Source organism: Candoia aspera, chromosome 3 (genome assembly GCF_035149785.1).
Source record: "Candoia aspera isolate rCanAsp1 chromosome 3, rCanAsp1.hap2, whole genome shotgun sequence".
NCBI lineage: Eukaryota > Metazoa > Chordata > Lepidosauria > Squamata > Boidae > Candoia > Candoia aspera.
Window position 1 is genome coordinate 124,265,425 of NC_086155.1, and position 25,297 is coordinate 124,290,721.

Consider the following 25,297-nt stretch of genomic DNA (forward strand, 5'->3'; position numbering starts at 1 on the left):
TGCACTGGGTGGGTAGAATCACTTTGGAGGAAACAGTCCTGAAGATATCCAGAAGGTGAGCCATAAATGAATTGGAACTTTGAGTTGGACTTGGAAACCTACTGACAGCGAATGCAGTGATCAGAGCATTGGCATTATGCTGCTAAAACAATTCACATCTGTCAGCAGCTAGGCTACTGCATTTGGACCAACTGTAGTTTCTGGTTGACTTCAGAGGCTGTCCCATGTGTAGCATGTTACAACATGTGGTGATAAGGACAGAGTTTCTCTGTCCAGAATGGGCAGCAACTAGGGGACCAGCTTCAGCTGGACAAAAGCTCCTTGGCCACATTCTCCAGCTGCTGCTTGAGTGGGACTTGAGAGTCCAGGAAAACCCCCAGCCCATGGACCTGTTCCTTCAAGCAAGGTGAACCTGAGCCAACTGAAGAGAAGCTGCTTCCATACAAACAGGAACTCCAACTTGCTGGGATTTATACAGAAAACAGATGTGGATGGCTATTTTTATGCATATTTAGCTCTTCCTATTAACACACAATTATTTCCTTGCTAAAATAGTTATATAATTAACTCAAAGGAAAAAACGAGAAACGTTCTGGTAAAATGTTGAGTAATCTTTTTAAGATGAGGAAAATTCCATAAGCAGAAAGAATAAGAGATTATTCTTATTAACAACAATTACAATTAGCTGTTTTCACCCTGCTTGACAAAGCTATCTTACATGTTAATCGTGCAAAAGAATGTCTAATAGAAGACAACCCTCATTTTATCCATTCATTTTGTGCAGCTGCTCCACCTCTGCCCTTAATCTCCAAGTGCATGGATAACAACATGAAGGAAGAATGTGGCTGGGTTCACACAACAGACTGAGCCCCTGATTTGCTTAACTGTGATTTACTCAATAAGCTACAATTGGCTGGGCTCCCTCCTGACAACAAATATGGTTTGCAAATCAGAATGACAAAGCCAAAACCAAATGCACCAACAACCGTAGAGCTCAAAGCATACAGGCTTCTATACAACCAAGAACAGGTCTAAGTGAAGCTCTGAAGACTTTTTCAGTTATGTAGGGAGGCCTATACTTTTTTTCCCCATTCTCTTCCATTCTTTCATAGTATTCCACTGGGAATTTTTCCTGTGATATTCACTGGCCTGTCAATGTAGATTCTAGGTCCTGAAAATTCTTGAACGAATAGATAATTGTGTATTTCTCAATAAAATATGGCATGTGAGATATGCATAGATTAAGGCATGCCACAGCTGGGTGCAAAATAATGTTCTCACATATTCCAAATGAATTAAATGTGTTGTCTCCAGTCATAAGAAAATTAGCTATTAATTACATAGCTCATAAAATTAATGACTTTTATAGTGGAATCCTATGTATCTTAGTAAACTCTGTGTTCAATGTGTTTTACTTCCCTGCAAGCAAACACAAAACTGCAGTTTTAAATTACTTGTTTCTAATTTGGTCCACTGATTTAATTGGAATTTATTTTCTATGGCTCACTGGATAGTATGTCCATACTCTCTTATTTCAAAATTAGAAGTCAAACCTAAAGGATAAAAATAAAATCTCTCTTTCTGTTAGGAAATGAACATTCTTCTGGGGTTTAAAGGGATTTTTTTAAAGTAATGCAGCATATTCATTCCTTAGATAAGACTTTCAACTTTGAATACAGGAGGATTGTAATAAAACAACCTTATCAATATTGTAACAAACAAAGTCTGGAACATTGGCTAATGACAGCACTCCAATGCAAATATCAGTTATATTTTGGTTTTGCAACTGTCCTTGTCTTTGAGCTCTGCACAGATAAATTCATCATGGTCTTTCATTGGTCATTAGGGCAGTGCAATCCTTTGGAAGAGTTTTGGGAAATGTGGGAGAACCACAAACTCAGCACTTGCCAACAGCCCATTAAAGCAGCCATGTCTTTCCCCAGGATTACACATGTGGAGAGGCTATTTCTGGGATTGTTTTCTTTACCTCCCATAGTAGCCTTCAGTCCTTGTATTTCCTGATGGCCTCCCATACAAGCCAAGTACTAAATTGGTATTTAACCCCCTGCATTAATTTAATTACACTGGGTATAGGTTTTTACAATCTAAGTTAAATGTATTTGTCAACTACTTGATCCATCAGAAAATAAGCCTACATGTTTATTCTTTATCCTGGAGCTTTTTCTTATTTTGCATGCTTACTGCAAGTAAATTCCATTCTATTATCCCAGTATGTATAATGGGACTGTACCCTTCAACTGCAATCTAGTATGCATTTATCTGGGAATAAGTTCCTTTGAATTCAGCATAACTTAGTTCTGAGTAGGTATGTACAGTATTGCACTTTGGCTGTGGTTATTCAAGGTATTGGTGTTTGAGAGATATACTTAAATATCTTCTAGATTTGCTTCTAGGCCTTCCTTATTACATTCTTGTTTGGAATGATGGCTTCTGCATCTATGCTCAAATGTAGCCCTGCCAGTTCCCCCAGAACCTTATGATGAAATCCAGGCTATCTCAGTGCTTTTACATATACTGTTTTTCATAATGTAACATTTATTTAATATATATATGCATCCTAACGTCGTTTAAAGCTCAGAATCTTTCCACTATGAGATTTGGTGATATAAATATCACCAAAAAGCTTACATTGCTTTTAGAAAATGTTTTAAGCCAGCGTTCTCAGATTCCTCTCATTATCCCCAGCCTATATGACTCCATTGGCTGGGGATAAGGGGTACCGCGGTTCGACAAACTGCAAAGTTGGGAAAGGCGGATATACGTTATGGCTATGGCAACTAATTTCAGTCTCAAGATGCAGTCGTGGTCTACCTGTAAAGGCCATATGGGGCCCCCAATCAAGAAGGGATCGCCTTCTAGCTTTCCCAAAAGCGCGGACTCCCGCAAACGCCGTGTGCTGGGTTGGATCCAGCGCAACGCGTCGCTCTCACGCCCTTGCGAGTTTTCGGCCTAAGCACCTCTCTGCAGCGGGCGAGCAGCCTGCAACTCGACTGCTGCTGTGCCGAGGCCCCGGCGTTAGGAGGAGCAGCAGCGAAAAGCGTTTCTCTTTCCCTTTCCTCTTGATCTTGTTTTCTCGGGGAAAGGCGTGGAGGAAGGGGAGAAAAAAACTCAGACGAGCCAGTGTCAAAGGAGGCCACGTGCTTAACGCGCCAAGGGAAAGCGGCAGGCAAAAGAAGGCGACTTTCTTTTTAAAAAGAAGAGCGGGGCGGCGCGGCCTTTTCCCTAGCCGGCTTTCTCCCTCCGCTGGCAGCAAAGCCGGCCGCCCTCCCATCTCTCTCTGTCCTCACAGCCCAGGAAAGAAGAGGCGGAGGAAGAAGAAGGGGAGGTGGTGGAGGAGAGACAGCCGTGCAGATCCTGTGTGATCTCCACGCCGGGGATGTGCGGTTGCTCTCCACCGCCCCCCCGCCTCCGGCTCCCATCACTTTCCGGCGGCCGGCTCGCCTAACTCAGGCTGAGGCGGGGCGCTCGGAGATCAAGTGGGTGGGGTGGGATGTTTTTTTCCTCGGGGTTCTGATAATGGAAAAAGTGCCCATAGATATTTCTGGCGGCGGAGGTAATGGTGCCGCCGGCGTCCCTCCTCCCTTTTTTTCCACCAGCGGCAGATTATTGTGTGGGAGGAGGGCAGGAGCGGCGGTGGCGACAGGGATGGACTTGGTGTTTGGGATTTCTTGCTAAAGGGAGCAACACAACCGCTCCACGCACCAGACCAGAAAGGAGGCAGACGCAAGTGGAGCCGCTGCTAGTCGCTGCTGCCTGATGCCTCGCCGCCTCGCTTTTAAAGAAGGCACCGCTTCTTCCGCCCTTCGTTGTCTCCTGCTCCCCACCTTGTAGCTTCCCCGCTCCGGCAGATGTGTTTGGGGTCGCTGCACAGCTGGGACTATGGTGAAATTTCCGGCGCTCACCAACTATTGGCCCCTCATCCGCTTCTTGGTCCCTTTGGGCATCACCAATATTGCCATCGACTTCGGAGAACAGGTAAAAAGCTTTGCGCAGCCGAGCAATCTGTGTCTTCCTTTTTATTGGGAACTTTATTGTTACTGTGATTAACCTCTTCTTTAGTCGTGAAACTACCGCGGAGCGATGGAAATAGTTGCATGGTTGCCAAAGAGGTGCTTCGTGCCCATCTATTTTTAGGCTCTCTAATGATGAGTGACGGCAAAATGCAACAACGAGCTCCTTTTCCTGGAGAACCAGATTCGCGGCCGGATGGCAACAAAGCGCCGGCTAAATAGTTGAATGTCAGGAGGCCAGCCGGCTCGACCTTCCTAGGAGCAGAGGACAAACCGGAGGGGTTGTCACCTAGGATTGATTATTGCAAGACGCCACGTCGGGGAGAGGAATGTAAAAAGCTGTAGAAGAGAAATAGAGACACAGCAGACCTCCCGGTGGTGGTGGGGAATTATTAGGCTAGGTGAACCCGGTTGCAAACAGCTGTTCGTTATATTATCTTTAGGGGAGGCTCCCCACTCCCGGTGTTACCTACTATTTTGTGTTTCAAAGAGTAGCAGCAATATTATGTAATGCAAGATGAGCCAGAAAAGCTGCTTGCAGCATGCAGGGAAATGAAGTTGCTTGCAATTCCATTAAATAATGATTGCATGTGTATTCATTTATTGAAACACCTGAGCTTGGTTGACCTGTCAGGGTGGGAGCAGGGAATATTAGGCCCAAGCCCTCCTCAGTATGGAGGTAGTGATTGAGTTGCACAAGGTTTTGTAAAAAAAAATGATAATAAATCTTAAACTCATTCACAGCTCAGTCTTTTTTATTCCTTGAAAGTAAGCTCTGCTGTAATCCTTGAAGAGGGCTCTCCCCCCCTCGCCAAATGTGGACAGGTTCACGGCCTCTGTTATTGCTTTCTTCACACACATCTCTTCTCCAGTTCTTTGAGAGAATTAATTGAAGATTCTGGAACTCCCTGCATGTTCACATAAGAATCTTACCCCCCCAGGTTGCATCTTGTAGTAGAAAGCCAGGTAGTGCTACTACCCTGCCATTGCTGATAACGGGTGGTAGGAAAGTGAATGGCTCCAGTTCCTGCCGCTTCAATTACCCTGTCCTTGGGTGACCGAAGATGCCATGAAATGGCATTAGGAAGGGGCGTGTTTGGAGATGGAGAGAAAAGCTGCGTAGAGATCTTAGGAGCAAGGCCTTCCTTGCTAGGGTTTGCGGGGCATATGCTGTTGCTTTAAGGTTGGCCACACCTGTTAGTTTTTATTGGCAAACTAAGACTTAGTAGGTTTAATCGATCAGCTTGTTCGAGGGAGGACTAGCCTGTTCTGACATGCTACAGTCAAGATTTGTGACTTTGTCCATGCTTGTCAGCTTCTGAACTCCTGCAATGGGTGCCAACCTTTAACTATGTCAGTGTAATAAATGGAGGAGAGCAAGCTGTGTTCTCTTGGTACTTGCATCAGTCTAGGGTATCTCCTTTCAAAGGTGAACTGTGCTTAGCATTTCTATGATTTTAAATGTACAGTATATCTTTACTGCCTATCCACTGATAAACTATAAATGTAACACATGGATTTCACATTGTCAGCTCAATCAGGATGCTGGATTATCTACAGCAGGGATGGAGAACCTGGATCTCAACAACAGATCCTAGTGTTGCTCATCACTTGCTGTGTTGGCTGGAGTTCTGTTAGTTGCAGTTCAGCAATATTTAGAGGGCCAAATGTTCTCCTCCCTGGTACAGTACAGTTTATACTCTGTAATTACCTGACTTTTCTTGCTGTTTAATTCATGAAATAGCTCTTGTTTCTGCATATCGGTACATCTTGGTTTAAGATATATATTCAGTTTTTTTATATTAAAATATTAAAATTTTTATATTGTGCTGGAGAATTATTTTTGCCTATGTGTATTATAGGTAAATTGGAAAGGACAACATAACAAAATAGGGTATGAATTCTTTGGAGGCTCCAGGAAATTCTGAATACTTACTGGCAAACACTAGATAGCCCTGCTTGGCAGCTGTTCTTATGTGTAGCTCTCAAGTGGATCATGTTGAAGTACTAATTTGAAAAATGAATGGCTACTAATACTTCCTATTATCCTTTCCCCCATATCAGCAGCCCCATACTGAATATAATACACTATAGTATACATAAGAAGACAATCTTGTAACTTTAGTTCAACCTTTCAGAGTAATAGCTACTCCAGTTCTGAATTTATTTGTTCACAGTATAATCTTATACATAGCTACTCAGAAGCTTGACTGTTACTTCAGTGGGACTTCTGTAAGTGTGGATGGGATTATAACTTTCATCTTGGAATTGGATTAGAATCAGAAGTTCACTGAGAGAGGATGCCTTGACAAGGATGCCTAAGGGAAGATCCATTTGCTAGTCTAGTTCTGGTTATGACATAGTAGTTTAAGAGTTCAATGTCTGATTTGCATTAATTGATAGTAAATATTCTTGGAGAAGCTGAAAAGATGGTAGTTTTAGCAGCAGTACAAATTCTGTGTAACATCCAAAATAAGGAACCTTAACAATTTTGAACTGAAATGGAAGGTTGGAATGACATCAGTAAACAACAACATCTTATGTGGCTTCTTCTACTCAGGAGTTTCAGTCACATGCATACAGATAGGCAGACTTTTTTTTTTAATCTGGCTTTCCATTTTCCTGGAACTTAATAATTAAAAATAAGGAAGCCAGGAAAGTGAACATCAAATCATTAGAGCAATGGGAAGGGAGAAGGCCCATCAGCCATGACCAAGGAGTGGGTTCCTTGGCTACAAGTAGGTTATACAAATTTGTTGATCTAGGAAGTGGTTCTGGGAGTAGCCTAGGCTTGTTTCATCCAGAATACTTCGAACCACTTCTGGATTGGACAATTTACTTCCAGAAACTGCCAGACTGCCCTTGTAACAGCATGGTCTGGAGGGAAATGGACCATTCTGGAGTTCTCAACTTTCTGTTTCTGGAATTGATAAACCACCTACATGCCTAGCTACATGGCAGTTGGCTCCAAGCCAAATAAGGTCCATGTATTTACCCATATATATAATAAAGGGAAGTTAGTAGTATGATATATTAGGAAGCAAATTAAATGCTTCTATTAGGTATTGTAACAATGTTCTGAACCAGAAAGAAAATGCACATTTCTTTGCAGCCCCAAAGTGTATTTTTTTCATTTAGAAGTCAAAACCTTGTATATGTTCTTTGTCACACATTTTTTCACTATCTAATATTTTCAAAGGTTTAAAAAAATCTCTCTCATAGACCTGGTATATGGGACTAATGGAAAAATAACCATCTGACTGTACATGTTAATTGGTAAATGAAAGCTGCTTGGCCTAGGGGTCCCAGTATGGGTAAGGCATTCCAAATTGTTAAACTTCTGAAAATCCGTCCTTATGAGTAAATTATTCAAATACAGAAGAGGGTAATTGGAGGCAGTGGAAGGACAAAGGAATAAGCAGGTAAGAGATTCAGGTCACATCAGCAACTTTAGTTTTGGCTGATATGAATGGGAGTATATGATTCCCTAATCTATTTTGAAGTTCTCAGTGAATAAGATTTTAATGTCAACTGCGGGGTGAGCTCCCGTTGCTCGTCCCAGCTCCTGCTCACCTAGCAGTTCGAAAACATGCAAATGTGAGTAGATCAATAGGTACCGCTTCGGCGGGAAGGTAACGGCGTTCCGAGTCGTCATGCTGGCCACATGACCCGGAAGTGTCTATGACAACGCCGGCTCTAAGGCTTAGAAACGGAGATGAGCACCGCCCCCTAGAGTCAGACACGACTGGACTTTACATCGAGGGAAACCTTTACCTTTACCTTAAAGTGACTGTCAGTGTTTTTCTATTTAAACTAATTAAAGCTGCAGCCTTTAGCGTGTTCATGTGAAACCCTGTGTTGTTGGATATTTAAAAAAAACACAGGCAGTCCTCAGTTAATCATTTGTTCAGCAGCCACTTGAAGTTATGACAGCGCTGAACGAGGAATCTTAGAGCTGGTCCTCGAAGTTGCAGCCGGTGCAGTGTCCTTGTGGCCGTGTGATCATGATTTGGACACTTGGTAACCGGCTTGCAATTATGATGGTTGCAGTGTCCCGTGGTCATGTGACTGCCATTTGCAACCTTTACTCCTGGCTTCCAAGCAAAGTCAATATGGAGAAGCTGGCAAGAGGTTGCAAATGGCAATTATGTGACTTCTCGCCTAATGACTGCATGGGATTTGACTAATGACTGCTGCTAGAACTGCTGTTGTAAGTTGGCGCGGTCATGTGACATCGCACTTTATGACTGTGTTGCTTAGTGATGGAGTTCCTGGTTCCAGTTACTATTGTTAACTGAGGACTACCTCTGAACATGGCTGGAATTGGAGAATTCCATTATTTTCTCTTGGCTTGTAATTGAATCTTAAGATATGAAACTGAAGTCATTTTTGCATTCACCAGGAGGAGTAAGTGCAAAAATGAGGAGTAGTTATCTTCTCAAAGTTTTCATATCTTCTTCCCACCAGATACTGATTTAAATTCCACATTATTTGTTTTATCTTGATCATTACATAAAGCATATATATTACATTTACAATTATTTTTCTGCTTGAGAGTTTCATTAATACACTGTAGCAATTAAAGAAGAATTTGTAAGCTATATAGTACCCATTTACCTGGAGTAAATCACACTGAACTTTGGATAGAGAATTACAGCTTTTATGTGGAGAGAAACCAGAAAATAATGAATGGGGTGGGAGGAGTGGGCAGGTTACAACCAAGAAGTAGGATAATTTAAACTTTTCTAGTGGGCTCCTCTTTCCATGGGCCCTAATAGGGAAGAATTTCATGAGACAGTTGCTAGGCTCAAGAGAACTGTTATGTCAATATATTTCATTTGCCCTCCAGGGCCTTGAAGAGAGCAGCAAAATATCTGTTGACTTGGAAAGGTAGGAGGAAGAAGCCTAGAACTGAAACCCTGGAATGTAGACCTATATATAAGCTTTGATTGCTGGCTACTGCTGTAGACATATTCTGATGTATATGGCTTCTTTTCAATACTGCAATACTGTAAAGTAACTAATCTTGCTGAGTCATGTCATGAGTCTTCCACCAACAAGCAAAGTCCTCCGTAAGATTTCCAGAGTCTGGAGCCCTAAGACGCAGCCAAGCTAGGTATACAGCCTGCCAGGTTCCCATTAAAGGATTCTTACAATAGGCTGCTACCAAGTGATTGAACTTGCTGACATGCTGTACTTTGTCCAGATGACAACTTCTTAACCTTGTTATCAAAAACCTCTGCCTGCTATCCAGCCCTTGGGAGGAAAAAAATAGAAAGCAATGCACTTTGGATTTTCCCGCCCAAAGTCTAGAAATATGGAAATTAACAAACGGTGTGCCAATCCTAAAGCTGTGCAACCATGCAGTCTTGTATGTGGGGAAAGTTTTGATGACAAGTTTCTTTATTATAGCAATAAAATCAAATCTCTCAAATATAAAAATCGTTTCATTGGGATAAAGGAAATAGGGGAACGGGGAAAGCAGCAATCAGACAATTCCAGATAAAAGCATCTAAACTAGTTACTCATTACCTCTTGAATAAGTTTTTGGGTTTCAGCAGGGTTTGTTGCAGAGACTATAGTGGGAGAGAGGTGATCTGGGTCGGTGAAAAGCAGACAGAACAAGAGGACGTTTGGAAAAGGCTACGACAGTGGGAATCCAGAGGCATCCACAATAAGTCATCCAAATGATGAAACGTGGGTTGCTATGTCACAATGTAAACTCCAACCCTTTCATACTTGTGAACAGCATTGTGATGCAAATAGGACAGGGATTGCATCACAGCACACATTTCATCACCTGCCTCTCCCTTGCCCCTGGACATCCATGTGGGAGCTACCATGAATAGGATGAGATATTCCCAATAGGCTCAATTAGCTGCCAGAACAAGCTGGATATAGCCACACATAGTGCTGAGCATATTAAACTATATGAACATGCACATACAACTCCCATTGTATAAACTCAGCCATTGTAGTTTGTAAACTATACGTTATGTTGTTTAACTAATTCGCAAAATTAGAATAATTTTATAATGGCAATATGTGAAGCCAGTTATTCAACAAACCATGATGCTGTGAATTCAGAGAAGTTTGATTTATTCAATAAGCCATGGCTTAGCACAAAGTGGGAATCCAGTCACTGACTGATAATGCATCATCTGATCTCTTTTGTACTAGCTTGTTGCTTATAATAGTAAAAAGTGTTTACTGTTCTATTTCAAATGGAAGGCAAGATCCTGTACAATTGAAACAGCCAAATGGATGGGGTTTAGATGGCTGTAGTGCTGTCTTAATGGTTATCATTTGCCATTGTCATTTTTTTTTTTTTACTTTTAGCAGGTTTTTCAAGGATTTAACATAGCCTTCTTCTGTCTAGGCACCCTCGAGATGGGTAGATTTCAACTCCAAAAATTGTCAACAATAGTCATGCTGGCTGAAGAAATTCGTGAGTTAGTTCACACATCTGAAGCGTGCCCAGTCAGTCAGAGATAGCTCTTACTATAGCTCTGTATGGGCTATATAAGTTTTTAAAAAGTAATACTCATCTATTATATAACTTCTCATTAGTTCTGTTCCTTTGCAGTCCTTTGTAAAAAATAAGCATTTAACTCAGGTAAGAAATGTGGTACAGTTTTACGTGCATTATTTTAGAAGGAAATTCCACTTAGTTTAATAGAGCTTATTTTCAAAGAAGTGTGTTCTGCTGGAGTCTTCAACTATGTATGCACTTACACGGTGGTAGAGTGTGTAATGAATGCCACTGCAACAGAGCAACTGTACTTATGTTTATTCAGAAGTAAGGCCTGCTGAGTGCAGTGAGAGCATACTGTCAAGAAAACATGCATGGAATTGTAGCCTGAACCTAGGGGAAATTATTGATGTAGAATGTAATTGGTGAAATGGAATGCTTTCTATTTAGTGAGGTATACTAGCAAATGTGGCCTTTAAGCCAAGACCAAGTCATGCTTTGTCGTTCTTCTAGGGGCTGGAAAGGATGGGTTAATGTCACATAAGTGGTTGGACCTAAGTTTTTAGGGATTTGTGTATGTTTGTTCTGCAAATACTTAAGCCTGTTCTAAGACTTCCTTTCTGCTGTTTCCATTTAAAATTGTGGGGAAAAAAAAGCTGCTGATTTTAGCAAACATGATGGGAGGGCCAACCTCAAGTCAAGGCTGAGAATAGACCTAGGTAAGCTGCATGGTGTCAGGTTTGAAAGATGTTCTTGTAGAAGGCGTTAGGAGAGACATGGCCAAATCATAATTAAATATCATTCCCTCAAAAAATATTGGGTTTTGTGCTATATCTTGCAAATTCTCTTAATCCAGTAATTCTCAAATTCTGATCTGTTGTGAAAAATAGATTGAAGTAAAGTTAACTGAAATTACTCTTACATAAATAAGGCATTTGCCACCCTTTCATGAAGATATCTTTTCTCTTGCAAGAAGCCTTGTTATTCTATGTTATATTTGCATTAGGTACAATTAGTTCAGTTACTCCCAGTCCAGAGAAACAGTGGTAACTGTCTACATGTGCAAGATAATATTGTTGACATCAGTCCATAAGATTACCTGTGCTAGATCAGACAGAATTACCTGCAAAGAATTTTGTTTGCCATAGTGGCCATGAAATGAGCATAATTGCCTCATTGTTGTTCCCAGTTTTGGTATTGTAGTAGCTAGTTATAGATAATTTTCTTCTCTCTGAATTTATCTGGTTCCTCTTCAGAGCAGTTTGGCTTAATATCGTTGCTCTGTTTTGTGGTACTGAATTCTACAGTTTAACTACACACTGTGAAGAAGTAACTTTAGTTATGCTGAATTTTCCTTTGTTTAACTTGGTTGAATGACTTTGAATTCTGGTATGCTGAAATAGGGGAAAAAACATATCAAATTTATCCACACCATCCACAATTTGATATCTCCTCAATTATTTCCCTTTTTCCTAAGCTAGAGATCCTCAAATACAGGCTTCCCTGCACACGCACACGTGGACACATGCACCCGGGGACACACACACACACACACATAGCAGTCCTACTAGTAGAAGGGAAGCCTGTATTTGAGGACCTCTCTCTATAAATTTGTACTTCCTTCAGCTCAACAGTAGCCTTTTCAGGCATAGTGATTACAGATAGTAGTTCAAATATGATCCTTTTCATCAAGAGGCATGCCCAGCTGAGTTACTCATTTTAGGCATATGGGATAGAATTCTTAGGGAATGGATTATTTCGTATTTTCAAAGGGTACCCTTTGCTGTATGTATGTATGTATGTGTATATATATATATATATATATATATATATACATACATACAAACATACATACATACATACTGTGTACATCACCTATCTGGGACACTTTATCAGCAGGAGAAATTAGATTATTAGTTGATATTTTAAGGATTTATTGTTTCCTTAGAAATCTGAAAATAGTTTTTGTTTTTTTTCATTTGGAATAATACAATAACAAACTTGGTAGATTCTGTCTGCAATCTTCTCAGGAGTTCCAAGATTTTTATCTTCCTTAAAATAGAGAAATGGAACCTTCCTTTGTTAATGTGCAACTAGGTCGCTAGATTACATTTAATTTGCCATGCTTGTACTTGCTGAATAGTAATGCTATATTTTGTTGTACTGTCTTCTGATAATAAAGGGGTATGGGTGGTACACATGATATTAGGCCTTGGATAGAAAAAGAGATTACTTTGTTACATAGATGGATCCAAACTACTGTGGACATTAGGAAATGAGCCATTTTTCTAGTTTGGCTACATTCATTCTATTTTAGGTACAACATTGCTGTCTCTCCCTAGACATATTGTTCTCTTAATCATAAGCCTTTAGTGCAAACTTTTTTCTGTCAACTTTGAAAGTTCTTTCTTCCATCTGTCATAACTTCCTATTGGATACCTGCTTCTTCTGCCTAACCTGGGTCCATTTGGGACTTAAGTAAATAACGGCTTAACTTTAATTGTGCAAGTGAATGCTGTAGCATTGGATGCTTATGTGCAATATTTCAGACTGCTTTTGTTCTTAAGAATTGCACCAATTCTTTAAGCCATCAAAACTAAATAGAAGCACCATGTTTGTGATAGGTTTCTTCTAAATGCCATATTTATTTATTTATTTTATCAAATTTACACACTGCCCATCTCGCTGTACAAGTGACAAATATTGGGCAAATACCAGGACAGAGTTACTGCTCTTTTTATAAGCACCTCAGAACCATTTAAATGATGTAGATGAATCCTCTACCTGAATTAGCAGGACTTTTTATGTTTGGGCCTTTTGACATCTAGTAAGCTCAACCATCATTAGTTTGCCCATGTTAATCAGTTGGCCTTGGTCTTTACTTGGAAGATTCAAGTTCTTCAGTCTTGTGATAGATGACCATTAGTACCAATAATAGTATGGGTCTAACTGAGAAGATAGGGCTGGGTGCATAAGTGCTTTCTATAGTGCTATAGGTCATACTGTATGTAAAAAGTCAAGGCCCTTTTATATCAGAGTTTTCAGGAAAGATCTCAAGGTTAGGACTCTTATTTCTAGCAAAACAGATGCAATATGAAAATTTTAATTCTCTTTTGACTGAGTTTATCATTCTAATTTGGTCAATTTAATTTTTTTTAAAAAACTGTTCAATTGTGTCTGATTCTCGGAGACTGTCTGGACAAGTCCCTGCAGTTTTCTTGGCAAGGTTTTTCAGAAGTGGTTTGCCATTGCCTCCTTCCTAGGGCTGAGAGAAAGCGACTGGCCCAAGGTTTCCCAGCTGGCTTGTGCCTAAGGCGGGACTAGAGCTCACAGTCTCCCAGTTGCTAGCCTGATGCCTTAACTACTACACCAAATTGGCTCCCTCAATTTAATTAGCATTTATGAAAATTTCCAGCATTTCAGAAATAGTTATATCTAACATAATTTTTTCACTGACGTTTTTCCATTCATAACATTTGATCAAGTTGTAGACTTCTATATTCATCTATTGAAAATTTGTTCTGGAGATTGAAGAATTAATTGGGGCTGAAAGCAGAGGAAACATGGACCAGAATGATGATGACAACAATACTGTAAACACCATTTATCTGAGAATTCTACAAATGGAAAGACTTTCTATTTCCATAAAAGCATAATCAGATAACCCAGTGTTACAGATATCCCAAAGAGTTTGAGATTGACTTAAATTTTGTATTACCAAACATTTGGATTCAATACCATGTTTGTTCAGATAATGGGGACAGAGAGGGGAAGGACTTGCAGGGGAAGATTAAGAAGTACCTTGCAATTCCCCCCCCCCCCCCCAGTGGGGACCATCTGTGATTTTGGAGCTTGGTTAAAGTTGAGAACACTTATAGTTGAGAATTAGTGAGTTGTTAGCACATTTTCCCATTATTTCCTCTTGGCAGGTGCCATAATCTCATTAGCATATTCATTTGGGATTTTTTTTTAAATACTCTGTTATGCCCTTGAGATGTCTGCATGAGAAATACTGAAGATGCTATAAATAAAACAAGTGTTTTGCCAACAATTGCTTATACATTATCCTCCCATAGATACAAGAAATGGGTTATTAACAGCACTTTGCTGAATTATACTACTTAATGGTTTAGTTTTTAATGAAATAATTAGATTTCTACCAGAATATTTCAGCAGGATATTAACACCTTGATCTTTGTATAGCCATGTGGGCTCACAGAGTAGCTTACAAGACTAATAATTATTTTGCAGTTGAGCTGCATCAAAAATTGTGCCAGAATACTGATGATTTTTGCTGATATAGTCAAGACTTCAGACAATTGCAAGGGAGAGGAAGTGTCTTCTCATTCCCTCTCTAGTTAGCGTGGTCTACACCAATCCCATTGTTACCTCCTTGGGCATACTCAGTGGTAGAGGTTTTTACCATGCTAGGGTACAGTTGATAGGGGCAAATTGGCCTCTCTCCTGGTGCTATTGCTGCTTTCTCTTCCTTCTCCTGCTACTGGAGAAAAGCAACTTCTGTTAAATAGGGACCACAGCCTGCAAGATGATAATGTGCCATGCCCCTGTATCTGGTGGCTGTTACTGCTAACTTTGGTGAAGACCCACAAAGCCTTCTTTGTCTTCTATTTCTCTACACAGCACATTTACTTGTTCAGAATCTTCATCTTTTCCACAACTGTTAAAGACCCCCTCGATTTAAAAACATGGATGGCAAGAGGTGATGTCCAGTGTGGTGATCATTAACTATCAATAGACCTCTTCTAAATCAATGTGAAATCTCTCTTGAACATCATCTAAATTAGTGGCCATGTATATAGCTCATGGCAGGGAGTTGCATAAAATAATGTGTTTTATAAATAATGATCTTTTTTTTTCTTACCTGCATTTTTTTAGATTTTTTTATCTCACCTTTATTATTTTTATAAAAAACTCAAGGTGGCGAACATACCTACTTTCTCCTCCTATTTTCCCCACAACAAGAACCCAGTGAGGTGAGTTGGACTGAGGGAGAGTGACTGGCCCAAAGTCACCCAGCCAGCTTTGTTTTTCACTGTCTGATTTTAAAAAGGCTTGTATCATAGGTTAGAAGTCTATATTTTTCCCTCATGGTTTTTACTTGACAGCATTATTTCCAGAGGGGATCGCTACTTTAGTCTGTTGCAGTGAAAACTGCCAACAGTGTAGCACTTTGCAAACAAATGCATTGGCTCTGTTTTAGCTAAGATCATGGAGCATCTGTTTAGATATCTAAGCTTACATATTCCAAATGTTTATTATACATAATTCTTTTTAAGCCACTGTCTTGGCCCTTCCTGTTGCTGCTTTGCAGAGAAAGACTGGATTAGACAGGAGAAGGTGTGCTTAATGTTCATCCACCCATCACTTTTCTGCTGCTGCTCCCCACAGCTCTTTTTCCAGTAGTATGTAATCTAGAGCAATGCTTCCTGCACCCTCTTCTAAATGAAAAGTAGCTGGGTGTCAAGATCCTCTTACCCATAATTTCTTCATAGCCGATCATCCTTTGCTGGTTTGCAGGTGAGGAGATCAGACAAAACCGGCCGAAATAAACTAACAGCATGTTGGTTCAGGCAGAGGGTCTAACATGACACAAAACCAAACAGGCTGCCTTAGGCAGCAGTTTCTAAGTAGCATGGAAAAGCAGCAAATCATTCGTTATTTAATTTGTTCTTACTGGATTTTTATTACCAGGGCTGGGGAGAAGTTCTTTTGAGATGGGTGTCTTGGCTTTGGGGGCATATACCCTTGGCTGAAGGAAGTGTTGACTGGGCTGCTTTGCCTCCATCATCACAAAATCTTGGGCGGCCCTAAACAGCATACTAGTGTGTCTCTTTCTGATATCTAGGTTTCCTCCTCTGTCTTGCTGTTGATTGCATTCTCCATAATTTAAACTGCTGTCTATGTTGTATTGATTAGGAAAGCCACTGGAGAGACAGCACAGTTTTTGCCTTTGTAGTTATGGCTGGCTGAACTCTTTCCCTGCATTCCCAAAGAGTGGAGCCTCCTATCAAGGTGGCCTCTATTTTTCTTGTCCTCTTTAACCTAAGCTGTTTTTTCCTACAGCTTTGGAACTGTTGCCCTCTGGCCTTTCTTTTGGCTACTGAACCAAGGACCTGGAGGCCAACTCTGTATGCTATTTCTAATTCCCCAAATACATGCTGGTTGGAAAAAAAAACATTTAACAGGGATAAAAGTAGAAATATGAGCAAGTGCCATTTTAGAGTGAAAGATTAAACACTTCCAATTGCTTAACTTAGGTAGAGAAATCTCACCTCAAAGATAGCACTGATGCAGCTTTTATGATAAAAAAAGACAAAAGGTAGATATACCAGAATTGAATGGAGAAGATAGTGAGGGAGTGGGAAGACAGGGAGCAAGTTAAATTTTAATATAACTTTGGGGCTTTATAGAATTATCACGTTCTGTGTACAACTAACTTTATCATTTGTAATTCTTATGAATGTCCCATTATATCAGTCCTGCACAGTTAGGGACTTATCCATCTTAAACCCAGTCATCAGAGACTGGATAAGCACTGTGGTTTTACTGCTTTGTAAGGATTACCAGGAACAGAACAGTTGTCAGATATTTGACAAATACAGACGGGTAGATAGCTTATGAAGTTTGGAAGGTACAATTTGTGCTGGCCTGCTTTTATTCTAAGAAAATAGTTAGATGTGATGATTTCTGGCCTTCTTCCTTCTCTGTTTTACAAAGTCTACCTAGATCTGCATTCCAGCGTTGTATACAAGAGTCTAAAACTACCAGATCCATTTTAAAGCCTTGTTAATGTTTGGCCCTTTAAAAATTTCTAAAGCAGCTTTTTTCCAACATGTCTTTAGAACTTACCCTTTGGGGGAAGGTTAATGCTCTTAAAATATTTCCTTGAATATTTTGTATTTTACATGGAATTAAATGTATGGGAATTCCATGTAAAATACAAAATATTCTAGGAAATATCTGCAAACTCTATTCAAAAATGTAGTAAAATGTTTTGGGAATTTTATGGGGGATTTCAGTTACAAAGATATGTTTTAAACAGATGTGGCTGTCTATTGAAAAAGGAGTATTTGGTTTTCCCAATCTTGAACTATATCATTTTGCATATCTATAAGTTACTATCAAATATTGAAGGATTCCCTTTAGTGGAAATTTTCCATCTTGGGTCTATTTGGAGTATTCACATATTAGACCTCTAGTTAATTGGACCAATGTAATAGTAAGAGGAACTATTTGAAATCTATTATATTTTGATATCAAGTAGTTCCTCTTACTATTACATTGATTTCAAGATTGTAGTACATTTCTAAGAAATCATATTTTGATCCTTTTCCCATGCTAAATTAATATTATAGGATATAATACCAGATTGAATAAAAACCTGTTGCGTGGAAAATCTGGATGAAAGTAGGGACTTACTTAGGATCAATTAGTAGATGAAATGATAATTTTTTTTATCATTTTCCTCTTTGAAGCACAAGTATTTGCCTAGTGCAGCTCAGTGGCAATGTAAACAATTATAACATCTGTTGACATCTCAGTATTTTGTATTTATTGGACTCCATTGTATTTATATAGAAAAGGCTTGAGTACATTATCATACTGCTGCTGCAATGAATTCATTTAAGCATATATACAGTATTTATATAATTTATATAGCTGCCCATCTCACCTAAGTGACTCTGGGCGGCTTGCAAGATTAAAACACCACCATCAAAGCCCCTGGCGCCTAAGGAAACCATTGACCTCACTCAGCCCACAACAGCAACAGAGCTAATCCACCACCTGATTCAAATGCCTTGGGGGAAACAGTCAGGTCTTCAATGCCTTGCAAAAAGCTAACAGGGTTGGGGCCATTCAAATCTCCAAGGGGATGCTGTTCCATAGGGCAGGTGCTGCCACTGAGAAGGCATGACTCCAGGCGTTCAACAAGATGACGTTTAATAGAAAGGACCCTGAGCATGCCCTCTCTGCTAGATCTGGAGGAGCAGGCAGAAACAATGGGAGATAGACGGTCCCACAAGTAGCCTGGCCCTATGCCACGAAGAGCTTTATAGGTAATGACTAGTACCTTGAATTGCAGTTGGAAACCTATTGAAAGCCTAGCAGGAAGCCTCCTGGAAGCCAGTGCAGCTTGCAGAGCAGCAGTATTATATAGGCGTAACAAGAAATGCCAAACGTAAAAAGAAATGACTCTGTATAGAGTCATTTATGTGTTCCATAACTTCCATATGAAGAAGTTATTTCATGTATTATCTCAACTTTGGGGCAAGGTTTAATATTTTCAGATGCTTATATTCTTTTGAACTATATACCTGTTGCAAGGAATTTACACCTGGACAAATAAAGTGAATTCTCCATGGCCTACTTATAGCTAAAATACTTATTCTTCAATAATGGAAAGGTAAACATATGGCCCCAGTTTACAGAGTTGACATTATTAGCAACTTATGAACAAATCATTTATCAACATAGAATCATTATAATGAAATATGATTACCATTCACTGAAATGCTCATGTAGAACTTCTATATTTTCTTGAATATATGACCTATATTTTAAGTGTTCTTTTTTATAAGTTTATGCATTGTTTATTTTTCTTTCTCTTTTTTGTATTCAATGAAAGTAATTTAAAAAATAAATCAAATGATTATCTTTAATGATAATAATGATAATAATTTTATATGCTTTTAAATTATTCCAGAAGTGATGATTTTTAGTGGTTTATTATTTATTATTTATTTTATTATTTTATTATTTTTTATAATAAACATATTTATTATCATATGAATATAAGACAAAATAACAGTTATGCATTACTTCCACAGAGTTGCACATGCCATTTTAAGCTGCTTGAAGTGTGTAAATAGTGTGCAATCAATGGAAATTTTTCTTGTATAATATTCTGTGCTGCAACACTTAGGACCTCCTTCCTCCAGCTCTGCTAAGTGTGTCTTCAAAAGAGCAAATTATGACTACATACTGTAGATATTCTTTATAACCTTTGAGTTTGAAGGCTGTCCTTATATTTTTGGTCTTTTCTTTCTGTCCACTAAAGCATAACAACTTTTCTACATCTGCTGTCCTATTTTCTTTAAAGAATTTGAGAGATACTGTGAATGGTCCACTGATTAGGCTCAGTTCCAGCATTGTAACATGGTCTTAAAAATGATAATCAAGGAATGGTTGTACAGGCCCAAAAAGATTATCAGACTTTCTCCAAAATAGCAAGAAGGATCTAATTTTGAAAGTTTTTTGAAATGACATCACAATATGCCCCTTATAGGTTATGTTGTACATTTTTGGACAGTTATAGCTCATTATACAAAATTCCCAGAATGTGACTATTGCAATATATTTTTCTTGGGAGCTAAGGGTGGAAATTTAAAAAGGGGCAATAATCAAGAAAAGGAGCAAAAAGAATAAAGGAAGAGTGCAGCCTCTCCCTTTTTTTCATGGTTTTGGTTGATTACTTTTTAAACTAACCAAACCCAAATTTTCTGCGCCAATATACATATTTAAAATATAAAGTGAAAAATAATGATAAAGTAATAATGATATGATAACCTCAGCAGCACGTGTGATAAACAAGCCAAACCAGAAGCAACAGTGCAAAATTCTTTTAAAAAACTAAACAGAACCAGTTCCTAGGCTGCTCAGTAGATAAAAAGATTTTCCACAGCTGTTTGCATAGAGAAAACAGATAGGTTTAAAAGGGGCACTTGCAGAAAGGCCCAAGACATTTAGAACCATGGCTCCTAGGAAGCTCAACATAGGAGCAGATGCTCCATCAGCTTACCTACTGACAGAACCTTTAAAGCAGGGTTCCTCAACCTTGGCAACTCTAAGCTGGGTGGACTTCAACTCCCAGAATTCCAGGATTTGAAGTCTGCACAGCTTAGAACTGCCAAGGTTGAAGAACCCTGCTTTAAAGGGTAAAACTAGCTCTTTGAATGTCATCAAGAAATAGAGAGGCAGTTGGTGCAGTTACTAAAGTTTAGCATAATATGATCGTACTTGGTCTGTCCCAGTTAACAGCCCGGCTGGCTTGCTTTGGACTAATTAATATTTTTGGATTGTTTTCAGAGACATTCCTCTGAATAGTACAGTGCTGTGAGCCAAATGAGAGTTTACCAGTGTGGATAGCTGTCACAAGGCTATCTCCATTCATATGAGTTGCAACTGGTGTATCAGTCTGAGTTGGTAAAAGGGTTCTGAGTAACCAAAGCCACCTATAGTGATAGTCATGGATCTCAAAAAGGAGTCTTGAACTATAGACTTGCTATCCATTTGTCTATTGTTTAAATTTAATCTGTCTCACAACTGCCTCACCTGTACTAGCTGAAAATGAGAGATTGACACAGGCCTTAAAGAGGCCTCAGGCAAGATGTCTTGAGCTAGCCCCTCATTACCTTCTCTTCCCCTCTCTCTTTGGTCTCAAGATAATTAAAAAAAATACAGTTGCTGAAATACTTTAGTGAAGATCTTTGACAGCTCAAAGGCTCAGAACTGGTTTAAGTGTGGGCTTGCTTTGGAAATTGATATATTACAGTTGCAGGAATAGTTCTGTGGATTAAGGATTGGAAACCGTTGTAAAGATGGAGAAATTGAGAGGGAGAAGCCATTGCCTTCAAATTAAAGCAGCAGCGGCTGTTTTCATCTCCAGCCTTTTGTGCTGGCTAGTCTTGGCAACCACAATAACAACATATATAATATACCCTATGTCCTCCTACAGTTTAATTTTGATTAGGCCAGCTAACCTAAATGGCTGGAACCTGAGACAATTGCCAGTATCATTTTTAATTGAAGGAAATGATGGGGACAGGCGAGTGGACTTAAATAGCAGTAGAGCCAATATATTAACCCATCAGTATTGTAAGATGCCACAGTGCCACTGTGGACATGCATTATGTTTTGTAATGCAACCATGTTCTGATACTAGAGAAAGTTTTTAAACGATGTATGGAAAGGAAGCAAAGCTGGCTTCCGGAATTCATTCCAACATTTTAAAAAGCAGATACTCTCAGTCATAAAACTGTCTGAACTGGGTAGACTGGTTTCTTAATTTTTAAGTAGCCAGTGAGAAGGGATATAGGTTTGAGAAATCCTGGGATAATCTTATGTTACATTTTTATCTGGTAACATCTAGGATTGTCTGTTGAAGTGCACTGTTACATGGGTTTGCTTTTAGAGACTGTTCAAAATCTGTATTTTGTCGTAAAAATCATAGATTATACTGTACATTGTAATTTTTTTAAAAAATACATTTTTGTATTTGAAGGTCTGGACTTGGCTATCAGTATTATTTCTGAGTGCTGGCACTGACTTTTACCTTGTGCCAACATTTCTATTTTCCTATGGAAAAGTATTTTCATTTTTCCATTCTTTTTACTGTACTTTTTAAACAAGTCATATCATGCCTTTTCTTTTTCTTATCATATCTTTGTCCATTGGAAACCTTACTGAAGGCCCACATACAAGTTTTTAAAAATAATACATAAATGGCAAAACCAAGGCAGTCTCATACTGCCTTCTTCAGTTGTCCTATTGGAGAACATTAGCTGAAGGAAAGCTGTTTTTGCCAGAAGGCTGTTCCCCCCGGTCCTCTGTGTGTTGTACTCTCACATTTGAGGCACATGGGTCAAGCTGGACAGCTCCACCAAGCTTCCTTCAAAAAAATGTAAATCCTATAGCACAGCGTGATCTCCTAACATTAGTACCTCACAGAACCAACCCCATTCAGTGTTAGCAGGAAATTGTTTCTGCCTCACTCACTTAGCTACATTTGTAACTTACACAGAGGAATTATTCTTAAGCGATTGAGTGTACAATTAACATCCTTCCAAAGGATAGCATTTTTTATTTCAATTTCCAAACATTTTATACAAAAGTAATAATTTTCTGGCTGCTTACATTTGCTGTTCCCCCATAACATCTGAAGAGACGATCTCAGATAATGCAGTTCACACCCATTGGGGCTAATTATCATGCCATTAAGCTATTGACTTTAGCAGAGTTACATGATTGTACTCTGTTTAGAGAAGAGCCTTGTATGATTACAGCCTCATTCACTTAAAGCTCTTATACAGACATCAAATATTTCACAAGTTCCTATATGACTTATATAAGCTTCTACATCATGAACTGATGCTTTAAATAGAGGTTAATCAAATTACTGTAATTGCTTGTTAGTTTTGGTGGTAATTAGGACACAGTACTATTTTTAAAAAAATTATTCAGAATATAATTAGGGTTGGAAAAAATGCAGGTACCTTCCTTCTTTATATTTGTCTAAGGTAATATTTTTGTTCCAACAGAAAAAGGCAAAGTAGAACTATGGTAGAAATTAGTTTAGTCCAACCTTCCCAAATGTAATTACGACTTCCATCATCCTTACCAGTATAAATTATGGCTTGTTCACTGCAGATGCTGATTATTGTACTCCGTCCCAGCTGGAAAGTACCAGGTTAATGAAGGATGATTTAGAAATATAGACAAAAGATAAGAGTCAGGCCCAGATTGGTGCTGTCTTGCAGAGGTGTGAAAGCCATAGCTAAGGAAAATGAAGGATTATATATTTATTCAGGACCTGGTTAATTGGTATTCTAATGCCAAAAGATAAGACTTGTTTTATGTTAATTACAGAATCCTCTGTGGGCTGAAAATAAAGTTTTACTGTAGTTTGTTTAGGGCAGACTAAATCAGGATAGCGTTGGCAACCCATAGTCCACAACTTGATTTTTCTGTCCACAGAGCAACCTGGAACTTCATAGCTCAAATCTTGCAGTATCCCTTTCCAATTTTTGGTGATAAGATTTTTTAAAAAATATTTTTTCAGTAAAAATATGCAAAAAGATGCTTCCACAAGGCTTAAAAATTTCTGCTTTCCTTCAGGCTGTGAAACTTAAAATCTAGAATGCCCCCCAACTACAAAAAGGTTGCGTACTCCTGCATTAAATAATACATACAGTTATCATAGTAATCATTTGAAATGTTAAGATGCATTTTATGCATCTTGAGTTTTTTGCACTACAAGCACTGACACTTTCTTTGCCTAACCAGCAAACCAATCACTGATCTTGTTCTTGGCTCCCCTGTTTTTTTCTGACAGTACTTAGCAAGACTTCTTCAATCTGGTACCATCCAGCTGTGTTGAATTTCAGTTTCTAACATCTCTGACTATCCTTAAACTATCCTAAAGTGAACTTCATAACTACCAGAATCTTGTTATGTCCTTGATCATCTTTTTTTCCTATATCTGCAAAAGCATGGTAATCCATGTGCTTCAGTTGACAGTTTGTGCCAGGCAGGACAAGAAATGAAAAATACTATTGTTTGTCTTTGAAGTACATCCCAGTTTTGAAATGTTTAATTAGTTTTGTTTTAGAAATCCTAAGATGGCCCCTTTAATTTGCATTGTGTCCTTCTCTGTTCCTCCTCAGGTATGCTTATGTATTTGCCAAACTGCTTAATATTTCAGATTTTCTCTTCCAAGGATTGGGTAGCTGCCCATAAAATGACAAAAAGTGAGTGTAAATGTTATGATAGGCTTATTAAATTTACAGATATTAGTGTGGCACCAAACAACATATATAATACAGTAGTTGATTGAGCTTGAAATTTTCCATTCATTGCACCAAAAGTTGGTGGGCCAATACTTTATCAGAGTTGTTCCAAGACTAAAAGAAATAAGTCTAATTCTAGATAATGCCTAGCATATCTCTGTGCTGCCCAGATACTTCCATTGAAATCCTCCTCTGAACAAACAGTTGTCTTTTCTAAATCATTCCATGTGTTTAACAGGAACAGAACACGAGGTACTCCGGTTACTCTTCTCAATAGCCTCCCCCCTTACATGCTTTGGGGAGATAAGAGGGAAAGGTACTATGTCCATGGCTGAACTGGAAACTCTTTCTCTAAAAGGGGGCGGGTGGGGGGAGAAAAGGCTACTGTCAGCTTGGAAAGAATTCCTTAAAATCAAGCAGCTCAAATACTGTGCTTCAAAAAAAACCCCAACACCCTAGTCATCACATTTTCAGAACAAAAGCTTTCTTATATAGAATGAAGAATGCAGTGAAAGCTCATGGGATATGCCTGATCATGCAGAACCCCAAGAGGAACAGGAGCTGTTCCAGTGTGATGTGGCTTTTCTAGCTCAATCAGTTGCCTGTCAGACAGACATACAGTTAATGTGGCATAATGCTACATTCAAGCCTATAGCAGCTGCATGGATAAACATGTAATTAAATATTTTCTACATATGAGGAGCATTGCAGGGCTTAGTAATAAGAGTAAAGGGTAGTTAACACAAGAGCCCAAGTACATAGGTGCTCTTGTAGTGATTTTGTGTAGCCTCCTGGGCTGTCATCTTGTGAGAGGTTCTTTACTTGTGTATTTGACTGTTGTAGGCTGCCCAGGATTCCACTGTGCAAGATAGGCAAACACATAGATTTTTTTAATAAATAAATTTGTGTTAATGCCCATACTCAAATGGGTCAACATAGAATTTATCTGTTGGTTACTAATTTTTGCAGGTGGCAGGACCTACTGTATATATTCATACAAGCCCATCCGTGGATAAGCCAACCCTCAAATTTTTAACCAAAATACAATGAAAAATGTGCCACCTATGAATAGGCCAACCTGCATTTTTCATGGTATTTTCACCTGCCCTTTTCATGGTACTTTAAAAAAATATTACCATATAAACTTGCAGATAAGCCAAACTCGATTTTGGGGGTACATTGTGGCATCTAAAATTCTCAGCTTATCT

General features: G+C 39.0%; 1 protein-coding gene across 1 annotated transcript in view; it reads left to right on the forward strand.

The window, feature by feature from the left end:
* The first annotated feature begins 3,131 nt into the window (after nucleotides 1-3,131).
* ANKH (ANKH inorganic pyrophosphate transport regulator) overlaps nucleotides 3,132-25,297 on the forward strand; it is a 100,187-nt gene continuing 78,021 nt past the window's right edge. Inside the window, exon 1 of the mRNA XM_063298755.1 lies at nucleotides 3,132-3,996. Coding sequence (XP_063154825.1) covers nucleotides 3,901-3,996 — 96 coding nt within the window. The 5' untranslated portion in view covers nucleotides 3,132-3,900. The remainder of the gene's footprint in view (nucleotides 3,997-25,297) is intronic.